Source organism: Berghia stephanieae, chromosome 7 (genome assembly GCF_034508935.2).
Source record: "Berghia stephanieae isolate SIO BIC M18660-M18661 chromosome 7, UCSD_Bste_1.3, whole genome shotgun sequence".
Taxonomy (NCBI): Eukaryota; Metazoa; Mollusca; class Gastropoda; order Nudibranchia; family Aeolidiidae; genus Berghia; species Berghia stephanieae.
In genome coordinates this window covers 41925359-41943465 of record NC_088366.1, presented here as the reverse complement: position 1 = coordinate 41943465, position 18107 = coordinate 41925359, and the positions used below count along the sequence as shown (strand labels likewise).

Below are 18107 nucleotides of genomic sequence, written 5' to 3'. Positions count from 1 at the left end.
GAAGAGTATTTCTCGTATACTAATTCAATTGTTGAGAAAACCAAAATGGTGTTTGTATTAATATTTATTTAGTCGTGACTTTTGAATAAAATGTTTTGTTTTATTAGAGGAAATACAATAGAAAATTACATTGTTTTGCAAAATTATTTAGTCTGGCAATAAAAATACAGCGGTAATTACTTTAAGAATAATAAAAAAAGAACTAACAAATTAATTTGTTAAAAAACAAAAACAAAAAAAAAAAACAACAAAAAACAATGAGTTTTGAGAAGTACTTAAAGAAAACGAGAAAAAAAAAAGAAATAATTTAAATGGATAAACAAATATATAAAAACAACACAAATTAATACTAAATTGATATAATATTAGTAAGTTAATAAATTTAATTCAATACTGGAACCTTCCCAAAGTCATTACATCAATGGTACCAGCACAAGTAAGGCAATAAATAAGAAAAAGTTCGTTTGCCAAAAGCTCTATTCAGTGTTCACCGGTTATTAAGGTGGGCTCATTTGAATTAGCCCGACCTAGTACTACTAGAGAGGCCAGACAGCAAAAATCGGAGTTAGTTCACCGTCAGGCGACGTGACGATGAGTTGACGATGTGGGCGGAGTGGAGTGGTTGGGGAGGGGAGGGGGGGGGGGGGGGGGGGTTGATAAAAAGAACAGGAGCGTATCCTGGTTTATGCATTACGGGGTGCATGGTCATTCGCAATCTATCAAAAATACACACAAATTGATTTCAGTGCGAAGTATCAAGTTTAAGTAGTAACTTTTGAAATTATCTAATTTAGATTAGATTATTTCGGACCTGGTAATACAGCTTATAACTTGAAAAAAACAGGCTGGTATTTGCCCACCCTGCCCATTATTACCAGCCGTCCCTGACTGCTGGTCAAAATTACTTCGCGATGGTGGTGAACGAATCGGCGGTCTCAAGAAGTGGGTGAGAGAGGGATCTAGAAATGACTTTGGGTTTGAAACGAATATTTTTGTGTTCGTGGATAGCTCACACGGTAGAGCCACGCTCTCACCTGCCAGGCGGAGTTGTCGTACCAATAAGGTCGCAGGTTCAAACCCCACCACCGCCGCGAAAAAATTTTTTATTCTCTATTGTCTTCTGGCACTTTTCTACTCACTTCATATCTTGTTGTTACCAACATAAGTGCCTGCCCCACTCACTTTTCTGAATTAAAAATTCACCCCATACACCGGAGCATACTCAATGTCTCAATCGTTTCTATGTTATATGTTTGTGTTGAGAATATTGGCTATTAAGCTTAACTGCTGGTCAAAATTACTTCGCGATGGTGGTGAACGAATCGGCGGTCTCAAGAAGTGGGTGAGAGAGGGATCTAGAAATGACTTTGGGTTTGAAACGAATATTTTTGTGTTCGTGGATAGCTCACACGGTAGAGCCACGCTCTCACCTGCCAGGCGGAGTTGTCGTACCAATAAGGTCGCAGGTTCAAACCCCACCACCGCCGCGAAAAATTTTTTTTATTCTCTATTGTCTTCTGGCACTTTTCTACTCACTTCATATCTTGTTGTTACCAACATAAGTGCCTGCTCCACTCACTTTTCTGAATTAAAAATTCACCCCATACACCGGAGCATACTCAATGTCTCAATCGTTTCTATGTTATATGTTTGTTTTGAGAATATTGGCTATTAAGCTTAACTGCTGGTCAAAATTACTTCGCGATGGTGGTGAACGAATCGGCGGTCTCAAGAAGTGGGTGAGAGAGGGATCTAGAAATGACTTTGGGTTTGAAACGAATATTTTTGTGTTCGTGGATAGCTCACACGGTAGAGCCACGCTCTCACCTGCCAGGCGGAGTTGTCGTACCAATAAGGTCGCAGGTTCAAACCCCACCACCGCCGCGAAAATTTTTTTTATTCTCTATTGTCTTCTGGCACTTTTCTACTCACTTCATATCTTGTTGTCACCATTACTTAACCACCACCCAAACACCATCATCGCTACCCTTACTAATACTATCATCACCACCACCATATCATATTCACTAACACAACCATTATAACCACCACCACTACATCAACATCACTGCCACTGCTCTACACCCTCTACCGCCACCCACATAATATCATCATCACTACCACAACTACTGCAACTAAAACCACCACATCATCATCACTATCACAATCACTACAGCCATCACCAACACATCATCACCACGACCATTAGGTACTGCTACAACAACCACGACCACAACATAATCATCACTAACACGTGACGTCAACTTCGAACTATTTATATACGAGTAGTTGAATGAGACCAGAAACATTTAACATTCTTGTTGTGTTTACAGGTACCCCAAATAATTGGTTGCATCACTGTGAGTGTTCCTAAATATAGCACTTTGCTCATGGAGAGGAGCGGTCACTCACAACATGGGAGCAGATAGATTTAATTTAATGGCTGCCATAAAACTAATCACATGCACGAATGACTATTATCACCAATGCACGAACACGATCCAATGATGGGAACACAACAAAGGCCTAAATAAGCCTAAAGTTCGTTGAAGAACTTGGGTGTTTGGTGTGAATATACCGTTACTTAACTTAATCCGCTTCTGCTTTTGGCCATCTTCTTGGATGCCTCCTAGGTGAGGTCTGCCATCTTCAGTTTGTCTTCTCAAAGTGTGACAGACTAATCTTCATTTCCTTGTGTGCTGATGGTTTGACCTTTTCCATAATTCTATGTTAGAAATGTACTCAAATGCTTACAGATAATTATATATGTATATTCAAAATAAAAATATAACAATACATAACAGATAATTTAGTACAAGGATAAAAATGATCATCTCCCAAAAGTATCACTTTTTACATTTGAATGTTTCCCTTCCTGTGAAGAATTCTAACCAGGGCCAGGACATAACTGAACAATCTCAGAAAGTTGGAAACATATATAGGGGGATAGAAGACACAGCAAATAACCTCTCTGTCAACTATGGGAGGTAAAAAATATAAAAGACACTGAATGATCGTAGGACAAAATCTGAATTAAAACATTCAAGGAATAAAGGAAAAAACTTAAAAGAAAATTATTATAATTCAGGTACATTTCTATTCACATTGTTTTATATTCACTAAATTCAATGTATCACATTTTGACATCAAATGCTTTACTTTAGATCAAATGGCAACTTACATTTTTAAACAATTCAACAATAATTAAGTTGATATGGCCTACACACCATGCATTATAGAAAAACAAAAAACAAAAAAAAAAAACAACATAAAAAGCAACAAAATTTGAGAGACAGCTTATCTGAATTTTTGAGCGCTTTGAACGGTGATATGTATAGTTTAAACATAAAAAAACAGTTTGTAAAAACATGCAAACACTATTGAACAGTTTCAAAAATAAATAAAATTACCTAAGATGGAACATTTCGGGTTCAAAACATTTCTTCCGCCAAAGCCAAAAATGATCAAAACAGTCAACTTGATGTAATAGCCAAATAGGAAAGAAAAAAGACCTGCACTAATTAGTCTTTACTAATTCTATCTGTTTTAATTGTTTTTTGTTGTTGGCTGAAGAAGTGTTTTGAGCCTGAAATGTTCTGTGTTCAGTATTTTATTTAATTTGAAGATGTTTCCTCATCTTTGTACAATACTCTTTACAGTCCACAACTTACAGCAGGTTTAAAAAAACGTCATGCTCCGATAATATTAGCAATATAATATATAATATACAATAATCAAAGTATGATTAAAAGGAAGACATGGTTTGAGTTTATTTTAAAGGGTTTCATGGTGCTTGAGACACAAGATAGTTAAACGATAATAGACAAGGTCCAGAATTTAGTTGTGCATAAGAGCACCCAAGAAAAAAAAAAAAAAGAAAAAGAAAGACATAAAAAGGTGACTACTCTCGAGTACGGTTTCAAATTCATTGGAACATGCAAACAAGATGGAGGAAAACGCCTTGATGGCGGAGGGGTTAGATTGTGGCTCAGCTCGAATATCCACCTCGTTATGCTTCAACAAGCAATCTCTCCCTTGCTCAATTTGCGGTGCTGTGCTGCGAATGACATCTGGGTTTTTCCAGTCTTCACTTGGAATAGGCCCTAAGACATATTTCTGCTCGAGGTTGAATAAAGGAACTTTATTATTTGTTTACTTTATTGATATGTTGATGGCACGGAGATAACTTTATACAGGTCATATTCATATCACAAGGAGTTGCTGTAGTATCACATTTATTTACTTTTGTAACCAATAGCAACTCAAGGGTTTTATGGTGTTTGTGACACATCTTCGTTCACAGTTTGAGATCACCTAACAACCTCATCCAGGATCCCACTAAAAATATACGCTCAAATGCTTGCATTATACAATGATTAAACAGCAAATACAACAATAAATAACAGAGATTACTTACAAGGAAAATAATATCATCTCCAAAAACTGTAACTATACAATTTACTATTTCCCTCTCGGCCAATGACTGTGACAAGGGAAAAGAAAAAACCAAGCAATATCATTCCAAGACAATGACAAAAAGCAAGTTGGAAAACATATATAGGGGTATACCTGCTTACTACTTTAAAACATGAAAAAAAAAGAAGAAAAAACGAAATTAAAACAAAACAAATCAACCCCCCCCCCCCCCATAAAAGGAAACAAAACAAAGAAAAAAAGATTAATGCAACCAAAACATCTCTCACTCTCATTAGAAGTTGTATTGCGAGTCACAAGTCTGCATAGACTCAGAGTGGACTATGGTAAATCTAAAAAATTGCTCAATTTCATGGCCACCGCATAATTGGGATGATTGTCAGAAACTGAGCCATCCCAAAATAGGCTTGGACTGTATATAATAAACTCCGGATAAGACGATGCTCAGGGGATTAGAAAATAAAATCGACATAACCGAAAATCAACTTAACCGGAGTGTAATCAAATGAGCAAAAAATGCGTGTGAACAAAGCAACCAATCTAGAACAAGTATGGCCCTTCATGGCACGCTTTCCACTGACGTTGCTTGGTCACATCGAATTGACCAGAGAAGTTGAGGTCCCTATAGTGGTCACGCTTCTTGTAAATCGTCGAGACTGAATTGGCTGGTATGCCAAATTTCTCGGCATGATTTTCTGTTGCATGCCAGACTTTTCAACTGCATCGATCAGTTTGATCTTTCTTTTCAGTGATAGGGTTGTCAACCTTCTGTTTGCCATTGTAGTTGTAGACTTGACTGGAATTCTTGATCAAATTGATACTGATTAAGAGGGTCATCAGATAGGATGGCCTGGGATTAGAAAAAAAAAATATTATAAAAATCTTGACATGACGTTGGGATGATGTAAAATGTGAGATGGATAAATCAAAGCTATTCGATACTGTTTATGTACATTGAGCACGGACGTCAGACAAAGATCTACGTCACATCGGTGTGCGCCAATCGTGCGCGGATATTTTTATTGGTAGTTTTTTAACCAATGGAAATACTTGTTTATTTGTGATTTTATTGTGATAAGACTTAAGCAACATCGACTTATCCAAGAAAAAAAAATCGACTTGGGTAAAAATCAACTTAAGCAACATCGACATATCCAGAGTGCACTGTATATTATAAATTCAACATATTACCCAAGTTCTGAATCTTCCTTTAATGTCCACCTTCACTCATGAAGATTTTGACATGAACAATAACATAAGGTGAAAATTCAGCAGTGATCTAGAAGCTCTGTAAATAAATCTTAAGTGGGTGAGATGTAACGTCCAGTGGTAAATTGTTCCAATCTGTGATGGTTCTTGGGTAAAATGAGAATTTTCTGAGGTCTTTGGAGGATGTCAGGGGGGTGAAACTGTCCATGTGGGAAGTCCTGGATGTTGGTGTTGGTGTTTGGAGATCAGGATTTGAAATCGCCACCAGGTCGTTCTTGATCTTATACATCATGGTCAGGCATGCTATTTTCCTCCTAGTTTGTAGTGACTTCCATTCAAGTTGATCAATCATATTGCTCACAATTTGATGTTTTCTCATAGTTTCCCGTAACAAAACGAGTGGCTCGTCTCTGTATTGCCTCTTGTTTATCAACAAGGTGTTTTGTGTGTGGTTCCCAAACAGTGCATGCGTATTTGTGGTCGAACTAATGACTTGTAAGCTAATGATTTTAGGCTTGTTGGTTTAATCTTTAAATTTATTTGGAGGAAACCCAGGGTCCTATTTGCTTTTTCTGTGATATTGTTTTGTTGATATGCTTGTCCCATTTAAAGTCTGATTTAATTGTTATTCCTAAATATTTGACTGATGTTATGTGCTCTAATGTGTGGTTGTGTAGCATGTAATTGCATGTGATTGGAGATTTCTTTCTGGAGATGGAAATGACATTGCATTTCTCTGGATGAAACTCCATGCGGTGCCTGCTCCCAAGCCGCCAGTTTCTCAAGGTATGCCCCATCTTCTTGTGATTTTAGTATCAAGCATGCAATAGTGGTATCTGCAAAAAGGCGAACTTTAGATTCAAGAGCAACTGCCAGGTTAATAAAATAAAAAAGAAGAGAGTGGGACCAAGGCCTTGAGGAACACCAAATTCAACTGGGACAGAGTTTACCTATATCTATCCTTATGTCTATATATTTGTGTATTATTTCATACAAAGAATAACTCAACTGCTCACTCGTAATTTCAGGGATAGGATTGGTCTGACCCCCTCCCCACATATCCTTACGTATAGATTTCTTCAAGCACCTCTCTATTCCATTGTTTATGTTTTTAGAGGATTTACAGAACTAGGGACGTAGGTAATTTCAGTCCTAGTAAAAAGGAAGATGATTGGGGGGAAAAAGGTAGATCTGGAGATAAAAACAGCCAAAAAAAATAATGTCAAACAAAGGGGACTAGTTCAAATAGGGAACAGATGATTCCACAAGAATTCCAAAGGATCCCACCAGGAACGATACACTCAAAGGTATACAAAGTGGGATATAATATTTTTAAAAGACATAAAAATTACACATAACAAGAAAGATGATTTACAAGGAAAAAAAGGCATATTTTTGTGCTTCCCTCTTGGCTAAGGATCCCTGCAAGAACCAGAAAAAAAAACTGAGCGATCTCAAACCAGATAAGACAGAGAGAACATGGAAAGGGAAAACAGATATATATAGAAGGAAAGAAGACTACACAAAAGTGATCTCTCCACCCAATATGGGAGGAAAGGATCCCCATACCATCTCTATTCACTTCATTATTGATGAACCTTTTTTTTTCTGAGTCATAAGATAATCCTACGAAATGTTTGCACAGTAGAGGCCAGGTGTGATTGGATAGGTTAAAGTTTAAATAATTAATAAAACATAGTTGGAGCTTACAAAGATTGGTTTTACTCAAAGCTTACATCAGATCTTACACTTTTCATGAAGAGAAAGGTAACACTGATTCTGGTACCACTCTAGTTTTAATAAGAATAAGAACAGTGAAATAATTGAAGCCTGTGGCTAAATGAAGGAAAATAATAACTATATTTCATTAAACAATTACAGTAAGGATGTCTTGCTCAGGCAAAACATGTTAACATTTTTAAAAAATAGATATTATCCCTTTTATCCAAATATAGACCGATTAAAATGACCCTCAACTTCCAAAAATGTCTCACACTCTAAATTCCTTTAAAATCTCAGACTAAAGACGTTTTGGAAGGTTGTGGGTCATTTTAATCAATTAGCGTTGAAGGAAAAAGTTTTATGGACAAAGCTATGTTTTAAAAATGTGGTTTATCAGAAGAGTAGATCAGTTTAATGCAGAAGATAAAATCTTCTATGAAAAGGCAAGAGAAATTCTAATGCCTGGTAAATTTATATCTACCATTACATCACGTACTGAAGTAAAAGTATTTAATATTATTTTACAATGAATGAAAAAACAAATATGTTGACCCCCAAAATAGAAATAAAGCAGAATAATAATATTAAGTAAATTTTAATTAAAAAAAAAAAGAACAATTTGGCTTAAAACCATCACATATTGACAGAGAAAAATATAGATATTCTAATGTATTTAATCTATAGCTACCCAAAGTGCAATCAAAAGCACCATAATAAAAAATTCACATGAATCATGACTCGCCTCAAAGTGATGATTTCAACGGGGTGAAAAAGATGATGAAAATTGAATCTGGAGAAAATAATTTGAAACTTTAGTGTTATGTCACATTGAGCAGATTAATTTCTTAATTTCTTAAACAACAAAACACTATAAAATTAAATATTCTGAAAAAGTGACAGACAAAGACAAAAAGGAAAATATAAGAAAAAAAAAACATCCATAAAGTCAGGCTGCTTTGACTGATGAGGCAGGTTGATTTTTTGGGATGTATTTTTTCAGCTTTGTTTAACACTGTTGGTCCTGTTCTGCATATTCTGCACACATTTTCCCGGATCTTTATCTTACACCAGTGTCTGCTCCCAAATTTGTCACTAGAAATTCATGTCTCTCCTCAACTTTCAATTTACATAATGTGACTTTCCCGAACATGGTACCTGATAGAGGCATTGGGTCAAATACAGGCATGTAAGAATATTCAGCAGTTAAAAACATTTCCTTCTAAAACTAAAAAGAAAAATCTAAAATCTTCCAAAATTGCAAACCAGATACAAAGAATACATTGAACTCAGATCCACAAGAGACATGAGAAATATCCCCCGAGTTTGAAATGTTGTAACTAATAATGAACATTACTAATTGCATCTTGCATTAAAATGAAGCTCAAATTCAATGAAATCCAACAACCGGTTGTTGTATTCATCCTGAATTCACCATACTTATAAAAAGTTAATGAAACCTGGTATAAAAAAAAACAATAATACAAACAAACAAACACAAAAAAAGCAAACAACAAAACAAAACATAAATTCAAAACAATGTTGAAAATACAGAAAAAGGGAAAAAAAATGTCAAATGATTTTTTCAAGGCCAAATGGCCTTTAACCCCCCTCCCCCCTCTTTTTAAAATTTTTTTTTTACAGATTTGCAAACAGACTTAAAAATCATAATACAAAAATGTCTTTTGTTAGTTTAAGGCAGTGCTTTGGTAATTTCCTTGTAATCCCACTTAAATCATGGTTAAAACAACGATTTTCATATCTATGGAGGCAGTGGCCGAATAACCACACAAAGGGAGAATGATACAGTTGGGGTTAAATACATTTCAGGCATGGGGTCGGGACAAGGCAGTAAGTACATGCTAAGCTTGTCTAATGGGATGATGTCATCGAAGTTTTGTCTTTGGCTTTCATGTTCGAAGAAACATGTCCTGGAGTGAGCTCTCTCAAAGTATGTACCACCTACTTCTGATGGGCTGTTGGCTCGAACAAGGATATTTACCTCAACCTGAAAGATAAGAAGGACAAAAATAATTTATTCAAAACAGGTCATTTCACAGACTAAAAAAAAACACCACGAAATGATCTGCACTCTAAACCTCTGGCACACCCTGACGAAGAACAGCCCACCAAATGTGGCCTGCTGTCTGTGACGATAACGAGAGGCTGTTGGAAGTTACTGGCTATGTTGAAACAATTCAGTCAAGGAGATGGGGATGATCATTGGAATACAGAATACAGCAGATATTAAATTAAAACCCCTATAAACTTTACAATTTTACACACAAAAAGACAGAATTATAGAATGAATCAAAGATAATGATTAATGATAATCATTCTTCTTCTTCTTCATGGTCATTGTAGTATTAGTATCCCCTTAAATAGAGGATCCAGTCTACAGTTCACATTTATGAATTTCACGATACACACACAAACAAACTCACATATTCAAAATACACGCTGTGATCAATTCATTATTTGGTATTTTCTCCACGCTTCCAAGACCTTTTCAAATTCTGAATTGTTTTTAGTTTCTATCGACTCCTGAGGGAGTTCATTCCATAAATAGACAGCAGAGCGAAAGAAAGAGTGTTGTCGGGTGTCTGTTATTAATGTCTGAATTAATAGTTTGTTGTTGTGTCCTCTTGTTAGTCTATTTTTTTGGTTTTATGCAGTTGAGAAGTTTTATGCTGGTGTTGCCTGTATTCATTTTTTAATACGTATCTTGTTTTTTTCGTGACGATGTTGCATTTTTTCCAGACCTAAGCTTTCTATGAGTTTTGTTACGCAATTGTAATGTGAGTATTTATTAGTTATTCTCCTTGCAGCTCTATTTTGTACCATTTCGATCTTGTTGATGTCTGTTTTGGTGTAGGGATCTCATAATATGCATATTTGAGGATGTGCCTTACTATAGTTTTGTAGGCGAGTGTCTGAGTTTTGACGGGACAGCTACTCAGGTTTCGTGTTAAAAAAGGACTCGCTTTGTTTTCCTTTGATGCTATATTTGCGATATGAGATTTCCATTTGAGGTTATGGGTAATATTTAGTCCAAGATATCTAGAAGATTTGACTTTATCTAATTTTTGGCCATGAAGATGGTATTCGTAGTTAACAGGTGTTTTTTGTTTGATATCGTTAGAATGTTGCATTTGCTTACATTGAAGCTCATAAGCCATGATTTCTGCTCCCATGGTTCCAGTTTTGCCAAGTCCTACGCTATCTTCAATGGATGTGCCTATAGAATGCAGTGTCATCTGCAAATAGATGAACTTCAGATGTTAAGCCATCAGGAAGGTCAATATCCCATTGCTTTTCAATGTGCCTGATTGCTCCCACTAAAATGCTAAGGACCAGGTTCAGTGTTTTGAAGCTTATTAAAGGAAGGAGAACACCTTTGGTGGCTTTTATCCATTATCCCAGATGTAGAGGAGTAGTGAACGTGAAAGTAGCTGTTTACCATTTCTAAAAACTAGGATTGCAAGCTGAACTATGAATTTTTGAAGTGAGACGAATTTTTTCACTTAAATCTACTCTAAACTAGAAATGTGTCATATAATTGCTTAAATTCTTTGGTTTTTGAAAGTTCTTTAGATGAAACTGCAGGTGATTCAAGTGGCAATATTTTACAAATAAATATGACTTTTAAAAAAGGAAAATACAATTAAAAGTAATAAAACATTCAAAACTGGTATTTTTTTAGCCTATATTTTTTTACTTTATGATTTTTTTCCCCAATGTTGTACTTGTCACAAACATGCATGTCATATATCAAATTAATGGGAATTCATTTCTTTATTTTGAAATATCCTTTTAAATGGGGGTTTCATCAATGATATCAAACAGTATATATTTTTGTGAAATAATGTAAGTTTTCCCTTGTCTTGGTAGTTCAGGGTTAAAAGATTCCAAGTATGCATTTTATTATATATCTTATTATCATATTAAAAGTGGTTTTAAACTTGTCAGTTTTAATATAATTTGTAAAATTTTATTATGATATGTAGATGTAAAGTAGCAGTGAGCAATTTGATTGGAACTAGGAGATAAACTGCAGTCCACTTAAGATAAACTTCCGGGGACCAGAATATCATATCCGAGGTTTTTTTTATCCAAAAACTTGAGGGGAACAACTTTTCAGTTACACAAATGTCCTATGTTTAATCTATTTGTTGTCCCCCTTTAAATAAATACATATCTCCAGAAAGATGGCCCAGTTTCCTGTTAAGCTTGGCTAAACTAAAAATAACTTTTTAATATGTATTTTTATTTGTTGTTCGAGTTATCTTTCACAATGTGACAAACATACGATGATCTAAACGCTCGGAAAGGCAGAATAAGAATTGAAAAAAAAAATGAGAGTTGAGACACTATTACTACTAGAATAGATGGTCTAGGCTAATTGTGTGATAAGTGCTAGTCTTGTTCTGGTTGTGGGAATGTGCATGGATGACACAATGAGGAAGGAATGACAGATATGAAAGACAATATATGGGCGCTATAGCACAAACTCATGTTCACGTTCATGAGGTGACAGCCCGTGTATTTCAGAGAATCTAGAGGACTTACACACCTATGAATGTACATTCTCTGGTGAATCTTTGCACACACTACACATTTGAATATGTATAGAGGGTGTTGTTTTTTATTACTGTGGCAAGTGAACATATTGCGTGATGAGGAGGCTCAAAAATGGGACATGGAGAGGGCGGTTGATAGACTCCCTGTCAATCCCAGTTGTGCAAATCCAGAATGATGATTTTATCTTTTCCGGACTAGTTCAGGGACAGCGGACTTTATCTTAAACGTTTTAAATTACTAATGATTTAGTGCAGAAAAATCGGGACCGGCCTAAGAGTTTATTTTAAGCGAGAGTTTATCTTAATGCATTTTATCTTAAGCACACAGAGCAGTGTATATAAATTCCTTATATTATCATATAACAATATATTCCCTTTCTTGCTATTTATTTTATAACCTATTGATCCCCGACTGTGAATCAAAATGCAGCAAAGCTGTTACAAAATGTTTTAATCGGTGATCAAAATTTATGCGAATTTAAGTGCTTCATAAATGTTAATCTAAACAAAGGAGGTTGAGTAGTGTAATTGGCGATGCCAAATATTTGTTTGCTCACCTTCAAAGGCAAGTCCTGGGGTGATCGCGACATCACAGATAACCTGACAGTGTCAACAAACAACTCATCAATCATCTTGTTGCCATCACTGTCCACACCTATCATAATAGCTGGTGCGAAATGGACTCCTTTTGGATGCAGCTCAACCTGTGGCCAGAAAAGGGAATTGTTTTAGCCATAAACCTTTATCTATGTGATTGGCAACTATCTACTCTTATAAGTAAGGGTACGGTTTAATGAAAGTACAGCCCTTCATCATATTAGAAATGTGTATTGATTGAATCAGAAAGCTGACAGATCAGTAGTGGGACATCTCAAGGCTTACAATGACTGGAAAACTGCTTACTTTGGTAGACGTCTTCACTCAAATTATCACACTTGAGTCAGCTGTGAATGAATACCTGACTATTGGCAGTGACAGATATTGTAAGAGTGGTACTAAAAAGGATGCCTTTCAGGTGACTTCCTCTTTATGAAATGGGATATCTGGTTCCATATATATATATGGCCTGTTGGGAGAAACAATTGAAAAATCATGTTGTGCATTAAGCATATTAAATTCATTGAAAATGCAACGTTGATACTCCTGATTTCCATATCCAATCTAATCTCAGACAGTGGAACACAAAGTCAGATTTCGTTTTATTGGGGGCCATACTGAATGTAAGGTATCCCATTACTAATATCAATGAGAAAAAAATTTCCCTTCATTTAAATTGAGTTCTAATTGGATCTGGATGTTGAATCTAACTTTCATCATATTCATAACCATTTATTAAAACCAGGTTCTACTTTCATATACCGAAGTGGCAATTCGGACCCGAGTCTGAATTGCTTCCCGTGGCAATTCGGACTCCTGCCACAATGCAACTGCGCAATCACAGGAAGTGTCGGAAGTGGAAACTGGGTCGAAAGTGAAGCGTGGTAGGGTCGGGAGAAGCTGCTCGTTGTCAGTTTTCAGTCGGTAGGAGGATGAGTGAGCGAGTAAGTCACGTTTTAGAACTACCGAAGATGACTAACCTTCAAAAGCTGTGATTTATTATTCCTCTTTGTCTTCCTTTTTCTTGGGTACTCTGTAATGGTAATTCTAGAACTTTTTACTATCCAATTTCTCCCTTTTTACTGGCGCTGATAAAACCCATGTGTTGCAAGCGACTTAAAAAAATAACAAAAAACATAGATCTAAATATTCGTGGCTTTAGGAGATTACAATTGTAGTCGCTATTGTTAACGTTAACAATCAATTTGCCCTCGCATAGATAAAAGAGTGTCTTTGGAAGATTTATTTGATTTGCCATGAGCATGTTGCAAAAGATACATGCATGACATACCTACATTTTTTTATATTTTGCTATTTGCGGCCGCGAAAAAGTGCGGGGAAAGGAAAATTATAATATGACTTTGGGCATTGAGCGTTTTATTTAAATGGCAGTAGGGGTCGGACTTTGACAAAAGGCAGTATCTTAATTCTTTTTTAATTAAAAAAATAAGCTGTTTTATTTCTAAATATAAAAATAGAGGCGATTCTTGGAAGCAAACCATGCAATAGAGCCCGCCACTGGGGTAGGGGCAGAGTACCATCTAATACTAATATTATTAGATAATACTGGACTAGGTGCCTATTAATAAAATAAGCACAGGTTGAATACAGAGAGAAAATTAATGATCAACTGGTAATGGGATTGGAAAGGGGGTAACCAGCGACTTCTCAAGTAGACGATGGGGTTATCCCACAAACGACTGAGGCGCTGGACGCAGGGGAGAACATGGTGATACGAAATCAAAGGGAAAAAGTCGCCGGCTCTTGGGTTGTGGAAATGGTTGGGGGGGGGGGGGGGGGGGGGGGAGTGTCTGTGTGTGTGTGTGGTATGACCTGAGTTAGATACGAATTTTTGGGTTCGTGGATAGCTCATAAGGTAGAGTCACGCTCTCACCAGCCAGGCAGAGTTGGCGTACCAATAAGGTCGCGGGTTCACCCCCATCACCGCCGCGAAATTTTTTTATTCTCTTGTCTTCTGGCACTTTTCTACTCACTTCATCTCTTATTCCGTTTTTAATGACTTAGGGAGATACTCATGAGTCTCTGTGTGTGTGTGTGTGTGTGTGTTTACAAAGACCGAATTAACGGGAAGCAATTCAGACTCAGGGTCCGAATTGCCATGGGAGGCAATTCAGACTCGGGGTCCGAATTGCCATGGGAGGCAATTCAGACTCGGGTCCGAATTGCCACGGGAAGCAATTCAGACTCGGGTCCGAATAGCCTTTTCCTTCATATACTGCTATCATTCCTTGAGATTTTTGCTAAACTCTCATTATTCACGTTATTGTTTCTCGTTATAAATATAATCTATTATAAAAAGGAGTCTGGACTTGAACAAAAAGAAATAATTCGATAACTATTTACCTCCCATTCTAAACTCTGGCCATCGTCTTCACTGCAAGAGCCCATTTTTGGGGAGGAGAAAAAGAAAGTTTGAATTTTGTACTTTGGGAATGATGCAAAATTCTGTACAGTCAGTTCAGTAGCCCAGAAGTCACTTAGGTAAACACGGGACAGATGCTGAGTAGTTGTTTGAGTTCTTTGTCTTTCAAGAGAGAGTTTGTTTAAAGTCTTTGTAACAACAGAATCTAAAGAATTTGCAACGAGTAAATCATTATCACTTGAATTAGAAGCACCAACAGTCCAAACAGCAGATACAAATGTTTTAGATTCTTCATATGTGCTATTAACACATTCTTCACTTGACACAGACATAACATAAGGATAGGAAATACTGCATTTAAATGAAAGTTCTCGTAAAATTTGTTGAACATTTTGATTATGTTTTAACCAGTTTATTTCATCTGTTGTCATTAAGGACCACCTAACTTGTTTTAAGAGTTGACTGAAAACCGCTTTAGCATTTGATACTGAAGAATTATTATTCATGTAAGTCTGTATCCAGTGAAACACACCATAAAAAATCATTAACTCATTGTAGACCACAAGTTTTGAACTTGAAAGAAGTTTTTCTACCGTTTCAACACTTGCATGAAGGAAATCGGGTGATTGAATTATCCTATTGAAATTAATTTCAATAAATTTCTGAATCGTGAGCTCTGTTTCCACGTCATTCCGGAGGTTAGCTACCCTCCACCACTGCAAAACACAAGACAAATGGATCGGCGCTTCCAAATTTTCAAGCATGTAATTACGGCATAGTGGGATAAGTTCTTTTACGTTATACTTATCAGCTAATGTCAACATGGCACATGCGGTACTGTGAGATAAATATAGTTGTCCAGTGTAAATATAGTGAATGAATCTCCCAAAAACTGATTCACATCCAGGTTCCTCAACAAGTTCAATCGTTTGTTTGTGCGCCTCACTCCATTTGTGGTTGGTGAGCATTGTTTTAAATACATCACTGCTAGCAGATAATATCAATTTATGTGCATCAAATAGATGTGATCCAACCTGCAGTTGGACGTCAAACATATCACCAGTCATCAAGAGGTTTAGCAGACGACACGACAATCCTCCCCAGTTGGTGATTATAACCTCTGTATCCATCACGAAAATGTCGAAATCCTCCCCTACACTACGACCAGCAGTCAGGATTCATTGGGATTCAATATGAATAATGCCTTATGAAAATCACTTCAAAAGCACATCTTAATGCATTGCTAAGTGTTACCAGAGGATGGCTATCTGTTGCACTTCCTTGTGCCACTCAACATAAAAAAATGTTTTGTCTTTCTCCACCATAGCACTTGTCGTGCACTCTGCAAAGTTTGTTTTTGTTTTGGACTACAATTAATGCCAGAGATACCTGAGAATTATAGTCGAAATATTTTCCCCCACTTAACATTTTAGTGAGCTGCCTAGTGGTTTGCAAACGGAGAACAATCAACCGACAAAAACATATTAAATATATTTTTGATTATTATGATAATAATTGAATAACTTTCGATACGACAGATTTGGCATACGTTGAAATAATATTTTTTTCAAACTGACCAAGCTGGTTATTTTGGTGCAATACGTGATTCAAAAGAATATAAGAGTATACAACGTAAAATGCAGAAAACATCCCCCCCCCCCCCCCCGCCCCACCCCAAATACCAGAACAAAACAATCCAAAAACAACTGCAAAAATACGACAAAAAAAAAAAAAAAAAAAAAAAAAAAAAAAAACAACAAAAAACCCCAAACAAAACAAACAAAGCAAGACAAAACAAACAAGCAAAAATAAAACAAACGACCAAGCAAACAAAACTAATAAAACCATTACATTCACCAACATGGGGGTAAGATAAGATAAGATATACTTTATTGATCCTTGTGTGGAAATTATAATTCTGTATCACAACACAATTCGGTAATATATAAAAGAAATATCAAATGTTAATAAATTAAATAAAAATTGGCAAAGAATTTTAAGTCTTAAAAAGTACAGTGGAACGACAGGCGGATACATCATGGTGACTATGTGTCGAGTATACTTATGATAAAATTCTTGTCCAATATAAATAAATAATCAAATGATTATGAAGGTACTTTATAAACTGGTAACGGTTAAATGACATTATAATAAAAAGTAGAGAGAGATATAACATAAACATCGTGTTATTGCGATTGCGTAAATATTTCAACTGAGGAATAAATAATTTTGGGTGATCACAGTGTTTTTTTTATCACCTTATTCATATAAATATTAATCATTTGCTTTAAAATAAAATATTGTAGATAAGAGATTGAGTAGGAGTTATAATATATTATTTATAAGCAGTAAAATGTTATATCAATATAAATACAATTATTGAATCCCGTTTCTATAATATTATCCTTATTTCATACATAGGTAATGAATATATATATAGGTCTATATTTAAAAAAAAAAATGAAACACTATAAATAAAATTTACTTATACATAATATTCAGTGAAAAAAAAAGAGCAATAATTTTATATAGCGCGTTTTCACAATTCTGAATGTGCTCGTTTGGAGGGATGGGGTGGTAAACCAAGTGGATTTCATAGCAATCAAAAAAAAAAAAACAAAAAAAACAAAAAAAAAAAAAAAACAAAAAAAAAAGCACAACACTACGGATTTTATCCACCAAAGCAAGACCCAACTGATGAGATACCTTGTGTGTCGTCTTGGGTGTCTGTGAGTTGATTTCTTTTACTCATTTTAATATGCTCGGAATTGATGAATTAAAAGAGCACTGCCTGAACGACAAGACATCCATCGATAATGGCAATTACACTTTAACACATGTAAGGTTTAATTTTTTTGTTTGTTTGGATAGTGATTACATTTTATTTAATAAAAATCGAAGTAATAATGCTCCCGCCTACTCATACGTTTTACATGGCCAGTCAGCTTCTACACCCGTAGACGCCCTATTCATTTATTTCAATATGATAAACCAAGGATTTCCCCGTTACATAATAAATGATAATTATAAACACCTATGATTTATGGCTCGTATAACTGTCTAAGAGGATAACCTTCACAACATATTAATAATGAATAAGAAAAACAAGTTCCATTCCCATTTATATTTGACAGTAAAACGGTAGTCAGATTTATTCTGATTTAAAAACAAATATAAATATAGGT

The 18107-nt window shown here is 35.6% G+C and overlaps 1 protein-coding gene across 3 annotated transcripts; it reads right to left on the bottom strand.

Annotated features, from left to right (window-relative positions):
- Positions 1–3077: 3077 nt before the first annotated feature.
- Positions 3078–16937, bottom strand: LOC144977255 (uncharacterized). 3 transcript variants are annotated; one of them, XM_078922284.1, is made up of 4 exons: positions 14904–16937; positions 12500–12646; positions 9222–9370; positions 3078–8155 (listed from the first exon to the last, which is right to left on the bottom strand). In XM_078922284.1, the coding sequence occupies exons 1-4, from the start codon at positions 16050–16052 to the stop codon at positions 8065–8067; spliced, it is 1536 nt and encodes a 511-aa protein (XP_078778410.1). In that variant the 5' UTR covers positions 16053–16937; the 3' UTR covers positions 3078–8064. The 3 variants fall into 3 exon arrangements, with proteins under 3 accessions (XP_078778410.1, XP_078778408.1, XP_078778409.1); XM_078922282.1 differs by having other exon boundaries at positions 3078–5284; XM_078922283.1 differs by having other exon boundaries at positions 3078–9370.
- Between the last annotated feature and the right edge of the window lie 1170 nt (positions 16938–18107).

What these genes read in the sequence shown, in the direction of transcription:
- LOC144977255 (XM_078922282.1), bottom strand. Translation starts at nt 16,052, where the DNA reads ATGGATACAGAGGTTATAATCACCAACTGGGGAGGATTGTCGTGTCGT. An exon ending in CCCAGGACTTGCCTTTGAAG is followed by an intron (nt 9,371 to 12,499) that starts GTGAGCAAACAA and finishes CTTATCTTTCAG; the next exon opens with GTTGAGGTAAATATCCTTGT. An exon ending in CCATTAGACAAGCTTAGCAT is followed by an intron (nt 5,285 to 9,221) that starts GTACTTACTGCC and finishes TTCTAATCCCAG; the next exon opens with GCCATCCTATCTGATGACCC.